The 15883-nt window shown below is 43.7% G+C and overlaps 1 protein-coding gene across 1 annotated transcript in view; it reads left to right on the top strand.

The window, feature by feature from the left end:
* TMEM259 (transmembrane protein 259) overlaps positions 1 to 15883 on the top strand; it is a gene marked incomplete in the record, with an annotated part of 432280 nt that overhangs the window by 225117 nt on the left and 191280 nt on the right. The window contains 1 exon segment of the mRNA XM_044054014.1: positions 15547 to 15604. Within this exon segment, the coding sequence (XP_043909949.1) occupies positions 15547 to 15604 (58 nt within the window).

Raw genomic sequence — 15883 nt, 5'->3', positions numbered from 1 at the left:
TGTGAAGTGTGTGTTGAATGAGGTAACGATATTTTCTGAGGAGTGTTGGGTGGAGGGGTATTGATTTTACCTGGGTGGAGGGGTATTGATTTTACCTGGGTGGAGGATGGAGTTTATGGAGGTCCAGAATGGTTTGGGGTTGTGGTGGGAGGAGTTGAGGGCAGACTGGTAGTATTGGATTTTGTCCTCCTTTATTAGCTTTTTGACTCTCTGTTGCGTAGTTCTATGAATTTCTGTCTAGCTGAGCGGGTTTTGGTTTTGCGCCAGTGTTCCCAGGCATTATCTCGGTTTTTCATTTCTGACCTAGTGGTTTTCTGTAGCCATGGGGAGAGTTGGGCTTTGGTTCTGGTAAGTCTTATGGGGGACATAGTTATTTAGGATGCTTAGGAAGGTAGTATTGAAAAATTGGACTGCGTCATCTAGCCTGAGGTAATTTAGAGTGTGCCAGTTACATTCTTTGAGGGATGAGATGAATGTGATTGGGTTAAAGTGTAGTTTTTTTATGTATTTGATGGTAGATGACTGGTTTAACTTGGTACAGGTGTGTTTTTGAGTAGGAATGTTGGGGAATGATCACATTACATCAGTCTTTCTTGCCGTGCTGTGCCTGAAGCAGAAGCAGTTCGCAAGTGCCGGTTGGCAGACTCCTGAAATTTTCATTTTTGAGTTTCAGATCCAAAGTTTTCAACTAAGCTAAGTACCCCATTGGGGAACCTTTTTCTTGCTCTAAACCAATGTCAGTAAAAGTTAACAATTGTATTTCTTGTGGAAAGCAAATAACATCAAAGATTTTCATTCATACTGCATTCCTTGCCTAGGCCCAGACCACGACGTACCTCGCTGTCAGTTTTGTGCCTTATTCAAACCTCGTACTATTCGTCTATTCATTTTCGCATCTAAATGTTTTGGTACTCTGTTCAGTTATCCAGAAATGGTTCGGTAAGCCACCCGACTACCGACATTCTGAAAAAATGCAAATATAAAGACAGACCACATAGGTCCAAAGCTGCCGACGATGCTTCTCCTAAGCTAGTTGCCAGTTCGCTGATACTCTGTGAGGCGCTTTCGCAGCCCCTGATACCCGCTACTTCAGATTCACAGGCCTCTACTGAGAGCCATTCGGAGTCCGGAATGCCGCAAGATGCTTCTTTGACTGTGGAACCTGCGGATGTCTCTCCCTTGGATGGGTCCAGAGCCGCTGTGCAGGCACTGGCTTCTGAGGGTGTATTCAGGCCTACTGACTTGCATTATTAAACAAACACCATCTTCTTCTTCAAGGCTTAAAACTTGAGCCATGACCAGAAAACCGACGCCCAGACCGCATGGTGTCAGGCCCCTATGCCTAAAAAACAAATGAGAATGGCTGAAGACCTTATTACTCTAATCAGGGGAAGCCACCCTTCTCCCTCTAAGAAACCCAGAACTGATTTTCCTTCTGATTCTTCTGATCAGGATTCTGAAATTTGTTTTTTTTCTGATGACCAGGATTTGTCCTTATCTACCTATGAGGATTCTGATGCAGAGGACTCCATTCTGTCTGCTTCCCCTCCAGGGGATTTCTCTTGGTGAAACCTTGCATACTCTTAAGGAGCATTTCTGCTGGGAAAGCCAGGAATACTCTGACTCCAAAAAGAGGCTTAGGGAATTCTTACACCTGCTTCAACACAGGCCTTTAGCTATCCTTCCTGTACTGGACATTGTTGATGATGCCTTCTTGGAATCTAGCCTGGCCCTTGACACTTTACCTCCTGCTCTCAGAAAATGTGATGGGTATTACAGGATACCTGACTCTCAAGTTTCTCTTTAAAAATCCTCCTGCGGATCCTGAGACCATTTCACAGGGACCCAAGGGCATTAAGGCCACTACTGCCAAAAATCCTACCCCCTTCGATTGAGATTCCAGGGTGGCCGGATAGAGTGGGTAAGAAGGTATACACTTCTGCAACGTTAGCCATTACGTTACCCATTAGGGCCTTAAACTGCCAGTTTCATATGTTGAAGTATCAGCAGCATATTTTTGGAGTGCTTAAATAGAAAATTATGTTGATTCCTGACTGTGCTGAAAGTAAAGAATTACAGGATTTAATGCATTCTGCTGAACAAGTGGGGAAACCTACTTTGCAGTGTGGTTGTGATTCATAAGGGGCATCTTGCAGGGCTGCTGTCACTGGGTCTGTACTTAGAAGGCATGCTTGGCTTAAGGAGCAATCTTTGCCAGATCATGTTAAAGCTAAATTACTGAATGCTTCCTTAAACCAAGACCGCCTGTTTGGCAACAAAGCAGAAGTAGTACTTAATAAGATGGAGGAAAAAGCTAAATGTATGCAAACTGTTAAGATTTCCTGCAAGTACAGCCTCCCAGATTTAGTAGGCATTGGCCCTCTAAGAATTTGTCCTTTCCTGCCTCTTCCAGGCCTTCAGTCCAAACCCAGTACCAGCAGAACACCCTGGTTTCAGTCCCAGGGTGCTCAAGGACTAAGCAGTGGGGGGGCTGCCACTTACAAAGCAGGGAGTAGTAAGACCCCCCCATGGTAAACTGTCTCAATGATTTAATTTTAAACCTTCCAAGCCTTGCTCAACTGACTGTTCCTTTAGGGGGAAAGATCACCCTGCGTGAAAAAAAATTGGGAACCCATTACCCAGGACAAATGGGTTCTAAATAGTTTCCCAATTATACAGATTCCACTTCCACTCCTTACCATCCCCAAACGGTTGGCCAGACCTACCCCCAAATCAGTGGGCAGAGGCCCAAAAGCAGGTTTTCTCTCTCTTAAGCATCAGGGCTATTCAGCCTGTCCCAGACGAAGAGTGGGGGCAAGGTTTTTACTCAAGACTTTTCCTGGTACCCAGGAAGGATAATGCCTGCCATCCTATCCTGGGTCTGCCTATCCTAAACACATAATTCAAGATGCTCACTCTTCATCAGCTGCTTCCCATGCTAGGCAAAAATGCCTGGTTGGCAACACTGGATTTAAAGGAAGCCTACCTGCACATCCCAATAAGAGAATATTGCAGAAGATACCTACGCTTCAGAGCAGGTACATGCACTATCAGTTCTCTGCACTGCCCTTTGGCTTGTCTACTGCAGCCAGGGTATTCACAAAGTGCCTAGCTCCAGTCATTGCATTTTGTGGGCAAATAAATATTCAAATATACCCATACCTGGATGGTTGTCCTTACTTTCTGCCTGAATTAGACATACTATTAAAATCATCTGACATTTGTGATGAAATTGCTAACTTCTCAGGGGTACCCTGTCCAACAAATTGTATTCCTTGGAGCAAACTTGAATACAACTTCCCAGATGGCCTACCTCACGCCAGAGAAACAAGTAAATTTGACAGCCTACTTCAATATACTGGCCACAAAGACCCAGCTATCTGCAAGGAAAATACTGTAAGCACTGGGGTTCATGGCCTCTTGCATTCTACTAATTCCATATGCAAAACTGCATATGAGGAATCTACAATGGTATCTAAAAAGCCTATGGTGTCAACATTCTCAGGATCTAGAATCAGTGATTCCCATCATACCTTGTCTAAAGATAGAGCTCCTTTGGTAGGCAGAGGCCTGCCACCAAAACAAGGGACTTCGATTCACTCTACCCCCTGCCACCCAAACCCTAACAGATGCATCAGACTATGCACGGGGAGCTCACTTGGCAGAGCAGTGCATTCAGGGCAAATGGATCCCAAGTCAAATGCACCTGAATGTCAGTCAAAAAGAAATGTTAGCTGTACAGAATGCTCTGACAGCCTTCAAGGACCACATTCTTACAGGACAATTATTGGTAAAGACGGGCAACACCACGGTTATGTGGTAAATAAACAAGCAGGGGGGAACCCACTCATACCTTTTCTGCAGACTAGCCATGGCTCTGTGGAACACAACCTTGAGCTACCAAGTGCACCTACGGCTCAATTCCTGCCAGGAAAAATAAATACACTGGCAGACCTAAGCAGAAATCTCATGGACCTACACGAGTGGAAACTGGAACCAAAGATATTCAGCATGTTGAGAAACAAATGGTGGGAGCCCAGAGAAGGACATGTTTGCCTCCCCTCAACTACCAGTTGGACAAATTCTGCACAAGGACTCCTCAAGCTTGGAAAGTGGATGCCCTGTCTTTCACCTGGAAAAACCTATCAGGTTATGCCTTTGCTCCTCTGCCTCTCCTCTCCAAAGTGGTACTAAAGATCAAATAGGACAAACCAAGAACAATACTGATTGCACTGGACTGGCCTCACCAACATTGGTACCCCCTTTTGCGCATTGTCACTGCTGGCACCTGCCTCAGACCCCTGCCCTGCTGTCCCAGCAGGAGGGCCAGATTCTGCACCCACAGCTTCAAACCCTGAACCTTGCAGCCTGGCTAATTACCTGACCTCTCCATTACCATCCCTCAGTAAGCAAGTGATGGCTGTCATTCTGCAGGCAAGGAGGCCTAGTACTAGAAAATCCTATGCTGAAAAATGGAAAAGATTCTGTTCCTGGAGCCAAACTTGGGGGATGGGCACAGTAGTACTCAGTTTACCCCATATTCTTCAATACTTAACTGAGATGCTTGACAGGGGCCTTTTCTTTTCTTCCATCAAAATTCATGCCTCAGCCATTTCAGCACATTACAACACAGAACCACCTCTCTTCTCTCATCCGCTGCTGAAGCAATTCCTCAGGGAGGCCAAAAACTTAAACCCACCCAGGAGAGCCCCTACTCCAGCCTGGGACCTTAACTTTGTATTGGAAAAACTCACTCTTCCTCCCTTTGAGCCAGCTGCAAATGCAGAGTTGAAATTCCTTTTTTGGAAAACAGCCTTCCTTCTAGCCATCACTTCAGCAAGAAGGGTGTCTGAATTACAGGCCCTCATGGCAGTGGAGCCTTTCATCATCTTTCATGCGGACAGTGTCCTTCAGGACCAATCCCTCATTTATGCCCAAGGTGGTATCTAGTGTGGCCTTTAAATCAGTCCATTCATTTGCCAACCTTTTCTAATCCACAGAACAAAGGGGAATGAATACTGCACTCCTTGGACGTGCACAGACAACTTAGATTTTACTTGGACAGGACTAAGCCTCTCAGGAAATCTGAGCAGCTGCTGGTGGCATTTGCTGCAGGGGCAGAGGGGAAGGCCATTTCAAAGCAAACCATTTCTAAGTTGATAGGTCATTGCATTCATTTCTGCTATAAGCACCATGGAAAACCTACCCCCACAGGGGATAAGACCACATTCAACCAGGGCTGCATCTACCTCTGCAGCCTTTCTCAGAGGTGTCCCTACCAGGGACATCCTAAAAGCTGCTACCTGGAGTTCTGTGCATACCTTCACCAAGCATTACCACTTGCCAATTTTTTTCTTAATCCAGAGCTGGCTTTGCCACTGCAGTCTTGCAGGGTCTTCTAGCTGGTCCAAATGCCAATTGCCTCCTCCCCTCCTTAGCTTTGGGAATCTACCCAAATGTGATGACTGCAACAGTGAAACACTAAGAACGTAGCACAGTTGTGTACACTTACATAAATGTAGATGTTAGTGTGTTCACTGTTGCTGTCCTGGTTACCCTCCCTCCAGCCCCCTGACTTCTGTTGACTATAGCTCTCTTCTTTACTATGCTTAAAGCTTTTTGGTGTATTTGCTTTTTTTTGGAGGTGTAACCTTGTATGTAATTGCTTGCCATTATGGGGGCACCTGACATTTGGGGCAAGAAAAACTGATAATGGCGTTGGCTGCATGCTTTATACCCCTGACTACCTGATGTCATGGAAGATGAGACCGCAACCGACACAGGACCCAAGACTTTGATAATCCGTCCGACTGAGGGCTACCTGCAAGTAGATAACCCAAATGTGATGACTGCAACAGTGAAATACTCTAACATCTACATTTTTGTAAGTGTACACAACTGTACTTTTTCTGTATTGATGTCAGAAATATTCTACTGTATTATTTTAAGCATTTTACTGTGATCTCTGAACTCTTGACTAGCACTGTGTAGTAAGAAGTATTGTCTTGTGTTCTTATTTATTAAATATTTTAAACCTTTCAACTGTAGCTGTTTTATATAGAGATGATTTAAGCTCTAGAGTACATTGCATTTATATAGTGATACTGTCCAGGCCACTCCAAATAAGCCTTGCTGTTAGTCACACTTACATTTGGATAATAATATTGCACAGGAATAATTGGACACCCTTTGATTAAGGGCCTTATTAGTAGCTGATATTAGTGGTTGGTGGCAGGTGGTACTACTGTATAGTCTGGGCAGAAGGAGCATAGCTGGAGAACCTGTCAGCCTTCCCTAGGAGTGTCTGTTTGTATATAACTCGTATCTCAAAGCGTGTGCGTCAGCTACCTGGGCAGGGACACGAAGGACTGGTCGAACAGAGAGGGTGCTGGAGGTTTTAGCTTGACCACTAGGCTGAGATCTGGAACCCTATAGCTGTGCCAGTGGAGTCCTATTGAGAATCTGGAGATAGAAACCATCCCCAGACTGACTGTGATCGCTTTGTGCTCTTAAGGGTAATTGTACTTTACTGTGTGTATTTGTTATTCTCAATATTGACGCACCTCACTGGTGTTAGTGGTGAGGATTGAGGCTCTTTGATTGCTGGGCCAGTGCACGGGCGTTACAAATACCACTGGAGAGATGATTGTACTAGACCATCTGATGTTACTGTGGGTTGTCCACACAACTGTACTGTCTTACTGCATTTCATTCCTCCTGGATTTCTTTCCTTTGGTGGTTTCACCAAATAGCATTTCTCAGTTTTATTTTTTACTTTCCACATTATATTGAAGTTCTTGTTTGATCTTTACCCACGTGTAATTATGTACAGAGTTTTTTTTTTATTTGCAAATCTGTCTACCTTTTGCTACCTTAGTAATCTGTAACACATATGGGCTTGTACTGTGCTGGTACTTGCTACTAGGCATCTGTTCTGTGGGATGACATGTTAGTCTAGTACGGTGTGTGTACTTGTTTTCCTTTGGTTTAATTGTTGTACTTTTGCTTTTAAATGCATGAAACTTTTGGTTTTCCATTCTGCTTTAAAGTGTATACCTGTGTTGATTCCTAGCAGTGTGAAATTTGAGTAGTAGTGACATCCTTCTGAAATGTTGTTTTCATTGATGGCCAGCACATTAACCTTTTTTGTGTGCTACAATACTACTAGTCTGTGTATCAAAGGGCTAGACTGTGTATGTAGTTAATCAAAAGCTGGTCAACCAGCTTCTAGCATTTTTGAGGTAAGGAAGCAAAAATTGTCCTTGTAGGCCTAATGAAGGTTTATGCTGTGGTTTGCAAGACTTGTCTTCAAGCTTTGGTGCCTTGCTGTTTCGTGTCTCTTGAAGCAAGAGTGCACATTGTGTGCCACTAAGGACAAGCTAAAGGGTAATGCTTTGAACTGAACACTTTTTTTGTACCCATATTGGTGTGTGTGTGTGTGATATAACCTGCATGCTAAGAGCATCAGATTAGTCTTCGGAGTTATTGTCATACTGGGAGTGACTGAAATAGCATGCTTAAAAAGTTGGAAATAGTATATTGACTAGGGTCCTTCAGTCACTTTTTACTGCCTCTTTTGGAGATTGAGGACTGGAAGGAAAGCGGCAGGAAAAAAAGTCCTGTGTTAACCCCAATGTAAGGCACCTTCTTACAGAAGGCTCAACCTCCAGATTTGAAGTGAGTAATCTACTGTAATGCAAAGGGAATCTGGAAAGATGAATGGATTGATCTCCAGGGGTTGTCCTTATTCCAACAGCTGAAATGCTTGCACACACTTAAGGATGATGATTCATTGTTATAGCTGGAAAGAGAACTCTTGACTATTTCTAGTTAAAACAAGTGGTGATGTTCTTCATCTCGCATTGCTGCAGTCCTTACACTTGGGTAGTCCGCTGTCCTCTGTCGGCCCGAATATCAAAGTATAAGGCTGACGTCGGTCAAGGCGCATTTGACTGACATCAGGACGTCAGGGTACAAATGCGCATGACCGACGTCATATCCTCAGTCTTTTTTGCCGCATGGCCCGATGCAGAAGCAGCGTTGCAAGTGCCGGTTGGCGTTCTGAAATTGTTCGATTTTGGAGTTTCAGACCGAGTCAAAGTTGGCTAAGTACCCCGTTGGGGAATATTTTAGTTTTTTCTTGCCTCAGTGGTTTACCGGATGTCAGAAAAAGTGAATAATTGTATTTCTTGTGGGAAACAGATACCGCATAGAGACTATCATACTTTGTGCATTCCTTGTTTAGGGCCTGAGCACGACGTTGTTGGGTGTCGCTCTTGTGCTAGAGTCAATAAGCGCACTATAAAGAGAAGATTAGATTGTGCCAGGTTAGTCTTCGGGAAGCGGTGCAATTATAAAATGCCGTCGGATGCTCCGACGCCCGCTTCTTCGAAGAAGCGCAAGGACAAGGCAGTTAAACCTAGGCTAGAGGAACCGTCCGTACCGGACGCCGGTTCTTTAGAGGTGTCGGTGGAGCCGGTGGTTCCACCGGAGGTTTCTTTGGGATCCCAGGGAGAGACTTTGTTATTGCAGGATGTGGCCTCTCAGGAGGCAGGTCAGGCTGATGGGGCTTCTCAGGTTACTATACTCCCCTCCCTGCCTAGGGTGGTTAGGCCCTCTCCTTCTGTTTCCAAGGCTTCTCCCAGGGGCAGGCCAGGTTTAGCTTCAGTTGGTGTTACTCCTAGTTCTTCAGGAACTGTGCCCAAGAAGCATATGCTTAAAATGGCAGAAGATTTGATTACTTTGATTAGGGGTTCTATGCCCCCTCCTGATAAGAGACCTAGGGTGGAGCCTGAGCTTAGGGAGTTTTGAGCAGGCTTCAGATGTTTCAGAGTCTTGACTGAAGACTTGCAGGAGTACTCTCCTTATTCTGATTCTGATGTGGATGATTCTACTCCTCCTGCTTCTCCTCCTGAGGATTTTTCTTTTTCAGAAACTCTTCATTCCATGAGGGAGCATTTTAAGTGGGAAGGTCAGGACTTCTCTGATTCCAGGAAAAGGCTTAGGGAATTATTGTTTTTACCCCAGCATAGGCCTTTGGCTATACCTCCTGATTTGGATGTAGTAGAAGATGGTTTGACAGAGGCTTCTCTTAATCCTGATTCTTTGCCTCCTGCTCCTGTTAAACCGGATAGGTATTACAGGGTGCCTGAAGCTCATAAGTATCTTTTTAAGAGTCCTAGGGCAGACCCAGAAACTGTTAGCCAGGGGCCTAAAGGTGTTAAGGCTTCTGTTGTCAAGAATCCGGTTCCTGCAGATAGAGGCCAGGGCCTTGGATAGATGGGGAAAGAAAGTTTATACTTCTTCCACTCTAGCTATGAGGGCTTTGAATTGCCAGTTTCACATGTTGAAATACCAAAACTATCTCCTTTCACAATTAAAGTCTAAGGTTGATGCTCTGGCAGAAGGTATTGATTGTAAAGAGTTGCAAGATTTAGTACATGTTTCTGAACAGGTGGGTAAGCATTCTTTGCAATGTGGTTTTGATGCTGTACAGGCCTCGTCTAGGGTGGCTGCCACTGGGTCAGTTCTTCGCAGGCACGCCTGGCTGAGGGACCAAAAATTATCTGACCATGTTAAAACAAGGATTTTAGATGCTCCTTTACAATCTGATGTGTTGTTTGGTTCTCCTGTTGAGGCAGTTTTAAAGAAAATGGAAGACAAGGCTAAGTCTATGCAGACTGTTAAAGATTTTTTGCAGGTTCAGCCCCCAAAGTTTAGTAGAAATTGGCCTACTAAGGGGTGGACATATCCTTCTTATGATTCCCAGTCTAGGGGTAGATCTAGACGTGGTAGGGGCAGAGCTCAGGGCTCTTTCAGGCCTAGAACAGGGAGTTCTCCTGCACAGTCTTCGGGTGAGGGCAGGGGTCAGTCCTTTCGTAAACAGACCCAATGACCTACCTTTTCAGCTGCCAGAGCCTTCTCGTCTGGCAGCACCTTTGGGAGGAAGGTTGGCTCTTTTCAAAGAAAATTGGAGTTTAATTACCCAAGACAGATGGGTATTGGATATCATACACCACGGTTACAGGTTTTATTTACATACCTTGCCTCCTTTCAAAGGCATGCCAGACGTTCCTCCTCAACAAAGAATAGAGGCTCACAAGCAAATTTCTCTGTTACTTCAAATAGGGGCCATTCAGCCGGTCCCTATGCCAGAAGTGGGCCTAGGATTTTATTCTCGCCTGTTCCTAGTACCAAAGAAGGGGAACACGTGGAGACCAATTTTGGATTTATCTATCCTCAACACTTATCTGGACATTCCCAAGTTCAAAATGTTGACGTTACAGCAGCTTTTACCTCTGCTGGGCAAAGATCATTGGATGGTAACTTTGGATCTCAAGGAGGCCTACCTTCATGTTCCTATCAGACTGAGTTGCAGGAAGTATCTGCGTTTTCAAGCTGGGACTTCTCACTATCAGTTCTCTGCATTGCCCTTTGGCTTATCTACTGCGCCCAGAGTGTTCACGAAAGTTCTGGCTCCAGTGATAGCTTTCTTCAGGCTAAAAGGAATACAAATTTATCCTTATTTGGACGACTGCCTGATTCTGGCTCAAGGAAGGGACGAGCTTCTTCATCATTTGGAATATGTGATAGCAGTGCTAAGATGCCTGGGGTATTCTGTGAACTAAATAAAGTCCAGTCTAGTACCCTCTCAGGACATGTGCTTTCTGGGTGTAAGACTGAATACAGCATCCCAAATGGCCTTTTTGACCCCGGGCAAACAAAAGAATCTTTCCCTTTACTTCCATCAACTATCTCATCAGTCCGGGCTGACTGCAAGGACAGTCCTTCAAGCCTTAGGGTTCATGGCATCTTGTATTCTGGTACTTCCCAATGCCAAACTGCATATGAGGAAGCTACAATGGTATCTCAAAAATGTATGAACACAGCACTGCCAGGATTTGGACACTGTCATTCAAATAATACCTTGCATTCAGAAGGAATTTTTGTGGTGGGCTCAGGAATGTCACCTAAACAAGGGACTCTGTGACCCGGCCAGAGGCGAGTCAGATTTTAACGACAGATGCCTCAGACAAAGCTTGGGGAGCTCATCTAAATGGAAAGTGGATACAAGACAAGTGGCCTGTTAGACTGCAACATCTACATATCAACTTGAAGGAGATGTTGGCAGTCCAGTTTGCATTAATAGCTTTCAAGGATTTACTTCTTCCAGGGCAGGTGTTGATTCTAACAGACAGCACAACTGTCATGTGGTACATAAACAAGCAAGGGGGAACACATTCTTATCCTCTATGCAGGCAAGCAATGATTTTGTGGGAGACTGCTCTCAGTTTACAGCTCAATCTTCAGGCAAGGTTTCTGCCGGGAGCACAGAACTCCTTAGCAGATGTGTTGAGCAGACGAATTATGGATCCCCACGAGTGGAAATTGGATCCTCATGTATTTCAGAAATTGACAGTGTCATGGGGAACTCCAGACATAGATCTGTTCGCTTCTCCACTAAACCACCAGCTGCCAAAGTTTTGCACAAAAAGGTTTCATCCCACAGCTTGGAAAGTGGATGCTCTTTCCTTCAATTGGAGCAATCTTCATGTGTATGCCTTTCCGCCTCTGCCTCTCCTCCCAAAGGTACTACTAAAGGCCAGACAAGACAAGCCAAGGATGATTTTGATAGCTCCAGATTGGCCTCGACAGCATTGGTACCCATTACTGAGAAGCCTGGTACGGAAGCCTCCATGGCCTTTGCCTTGATTCCACACCTGTTGTCTCAGGAGGACAGTCATTTGCTCAATGTCAAGCTTCACTCTCTGCACCTAACAGCCTGGCATATTCTGTTTTGAACCATAGTAGGCCTCCACTTCCACAGCAAGTTTTGAATGTTATTTTGGAAGCTAGAAGGCCTAGTACAAGGAAAGTGTACGCAGATAAATGGAAGAGATTTTTATTTTGGAGTGCAGCAGAAGATTTTGATGTTTCTGAGCCTAATTTAAGTGTGGCTCTTCAATATCTTACTGAGTTACTGGACAAAGGTTTGTCTTTCTCTTCTATTAAGGTTCATGCTGCAGCAATTTCGCTCACTATGATTGTGACCCACCATTGTTTTCTCATCCTTTGTTCAAGCAATTTCTTAGAGGGGCAAAGAATATAAGACCCCCACGAAGAGCTCCTACTCCTGCTTGGGATCTCAATTTTGTGTTGGAGAAACTCACTCTACAACCTTTTGAGCCTGCAGCTACTGCTGAATTGAAGTTTTTATCATGGAAGACTGCTTTTTTGTTGGCTATTACCTCTGCAAGAAGGGTTTCTGAGTTGCAGGCCCTTATGGCGGTTGAGCCTTTCTTAATTTTCCATAAGGATAGGGTATCTTTACGTACTAATCCTTCCTTTATGCCTAAAGTGGTTTCTAGTGTGGCTTTAAACCAAACTATTCATTTACCTACTTTTTATGCAAATCCCCAAAATAAAGGGGAAAAAGATTTTGCACACCTTAGATGTACACAGGCAGCTGCGATATTATTTGGACAGAACTAAAGGGTTCAGGCAGTCTCAGCAGTTTGTTTCTTTTGCTTTGAGTTCTCAGGGCAAGCCTGTGTCAAAACAAACTATTTCTAAGTGGATTGGGTTTTGCATTGCTTTCTGTTATTCCCATCATGGCAAGGAGATTCCAGCTGGGATTAGGCCTCATTCCACTAGGGCTACTGCCACTTCGACAGCTTTTTGAGGGGTGGCAACTAAGGATATTTTGGAGGCAGCTACTTGGAGTTCAGTGCATACTTTCTCTAGGCATTATCACCTACCACTTTACTCTAAATCCAGGGCTGGTTTTGCCACTGCTGTTTTGCAGGGCATTTTGGCAGCTCCTGCTTCCTTATAGTCTGACCATCCTCCCTTACCTCTGCTTTGGGATTCTACCCAAGTGTAAGGACTGCAGCAATGTGAGATGAAGAACATAGTACAGTTTTGTACTTGCCATAAATGTAGATGTTCGAAGATCCACATTGCTGCAGTCCAATTTACCCTCCCTCCTTCCCCTCTGTAGTTAGAGGCGGTTGTGTGGGTTGGGTTGGCAATATGAGGTATATTGTATATATTGTATATATTGTACATATTTTTAGTGCTAGGATGGTTGGTTGTTTGTTTGCTGTCTTTTTTGGTTTTGACCTTTATTTTTAGGGTCTTCTGACATCTGGGGCAAGAAAAGACTGAGGATATGACGTCGGTCATGCGCATTTGTACCCTGACGTCCTGATGTCAGTCAAATGCGCCTTTACCGACGTCAGCCTTATACTTTGATATTCGGGCCGACCGAGGACAGCGGACTACCCAAGTGTAAGGACTGCAGCAATGTGGATCTTCGAACATCTACATTTATGGTAGGTACAAAACTGTACTTTTCTAGTCCTCGTACCATTTTCCTGAGCATAGCTGCGTGTTTTATTTTGTGGTGAACAGCCTTTATGACCAGTATGTGTATTCTTACTGGATCTTTCATGTGGAGCTTCCAGTTTTGGACTGACCTCAGGCAAGTAGTCTGAGCCTTTATGGAGAGTGGTACAGGTAATCGACCAGTTTGGTTGTTGATGCTGCATTCTGTTTCCCTACAATTTAGACTTTAAACTGGTCCATAACTTCAGTAAGGCTGTATAGTGGCATTTTGTTCTGCTGTTGGAGATTTTAAGGAAGGCCAGAGTTCCACAGTCGGAAATGCGTTCTGACCACAGTTCTAATATCAGAGCAAGCAGTTTTGTTTGGTTGAAAGAAAAATAATCAGCAGCACAAACCAAAGTATGGCTGGGGGTGATGTCAATCCTGGCATTCTCATTCTGAGAGTGATAAGGCCTTACTTCATTAATTGGATGAAAAATTAGAATGCAATTTGATCCAAAAAGTTACTGACGAGCACACATTCCTTCAGTGATTCAACAATCTAGGTCTCGCATCAGGTGTTAAATTGAGATGCTTGACATTTTTCTGTTGTACTTCACATAAAACTGAAATGCCTTTCACAGCTGGTATTTTCTTTATACTTTGGTGAGAGGGTCATTTTTATGTGCTTTCCATGTTATCATTGCCTTTAAAACTTGAAGTATTGATTATGGAGGACCGCCTTAGGCTGAGGCTGTTGTGGGTATATATACTCAAGAACTTTGGACTTTGCTTTAGACTGCGTCTTGAAGGTTTCTGACCTTTTCTAAGGATTCTACTTTGGCACCCTCCTTTCTTGTAGGATTTTTGGTTAGTTAAGGGTTCAGGCAGCTTGTAGTAGACTGAATGCAAAAGACCCTTCAGCAAAGGTGGATACACTGTTATAACCTTATTTTGTTTGACTACGTTAACTTACTGGTTGCAATTGTCCCTTTTCAGTGTCCAGATGGACATTAATACCTGCTATTCCTGTAGGCTGGGCAGAGGATGGTGGTCTTTTACCTGGAATAAGAAGGGACACAAGTGGTGGATAAGTGGTGGTCCATAAAGAATAGGGGGGCTTGGTCAGCCTTCTCTGGCATCCTGTTGAGTGGTTTCATTGAAGTTCTTGCATAAGAGATGAGATTTTTATTTTGTGAATTATGACTTGAGCATAGCAGAAGAAATGAGTCTAAGCACAGGCAACAGCAAGGTGGTTTAGAATCTGTCTTCATGGCAGTATTAAAGATAACAGACTTAAAGGGTAGAGTGAAAGGGAAAAAAACATCTATAAACATTATTTTTGTTGGGTGGGGGGACCAAATGTAAAGTTTAGTTACATTTCTTAAGAATGGTGGGAAAATAGCTGGTTGTATATTTCGGTTAGGCATCCCAGAAGACGCTTATTTTTCACTAGGGGCCACTTTACCACAGCTGCTTAATTTGCTGGTGGAATGTTCAGAAAGGCTGTTAAAAACTTGCTAACTTTGAGTGCAGTCAGTGGTGCAGTCATTTCATACACAGGCTTTTACGTAATTACTCCATTTGTTAAGAGGCATACTTCTGAAGGGATGTTCAGTCTTCCTTTTCTTTGGTACTCCTCCACTGTTGGAAACATAGTGGAGAAAAAAAAGAAGAATGGAAGTAAACGTGAGTTACATAGAGAGGCAGACTCCTGCCATTGGTTCGGGTAGAAATGTGTAGAACTCTGCATGAAAGTAAACTGCTTTGTATGATGGTTGCATGATGACAGCAGTGGATAGACAGTCCTGTGCATCAAGCTCCACACCACAGAATGTTTCACATGGGTATGATCTTGTAAGAGAGAGAGATTCTCATTGCAGAAGTAGGTGAAGTATTTGAAATGAAATGGGAGAAGACTTTCTTGAATTATATTAGCTGCTGCTTTGTGGCCCATTCTGAATATCCATTACCCAGTGGATGACATGCAAGCGCAAATCTTTAAATGGTATGGACTTTTTGTAGATTGGCTTTTGTGAACAGTATGTAAATTTGCCTGCCATATTAAATTAACAACTTTTACGTTTCTAACCACATGTGGTATAGTGTCTTTTTTTTTTTTTTTTTTTTTTTTTTTACTGTTGGGGTTTGTCCGTTGTTTAAAAACTTGTCTGTTGCTCAAACATTGTATTCTGGGATGTCTTTTTTGTTTGGTTTCAGACCTTGTCCGTCTCGATGCTTTTACGCTACTCTCACCATCAAATTTTCGTCTTCATTGGTAAGTTTTATACCTATGTATTTTGAGAGTAGTAAGAAAAATAGCTTTCTAATTGTCTAAATGCTTATGTAGTTTGTTCACTGGTAACAGTGGGAACCATTGTCCTGCATCTTGCACAGTTCAGCTTAACGTTTTTTTTTCTTTTTCCTGTGGTGGGTACAAGCAAAATTGTCAGAGCAAAACCGCACATATGAAGACTGCCATAAGGGGAGACATGGTTACTTTGACATCTGTGTTTATAGTTGAGTTGTTGGGTGCTTTTTCTGCTTCCACTCTTTC

The sequence above is a fragment of the Protopterus annectens genome, chromosome 13.part0 (genome assembly GCF_019279795.1).
Source record: "Protopterus annectens isolate FY-2018-M chromosome 13.part0, PAN1.0, whole genome shotgun sequence".
NCBI classification, from domain to species: Eukaryota; Metazoa; Chordata; order Ceratodontiformes; family Protopteridae; genus Protopterus; species Protopterus annectens.
This window is presented reverse-complemented; position numbering and strand designations above follow the sequence as displayed.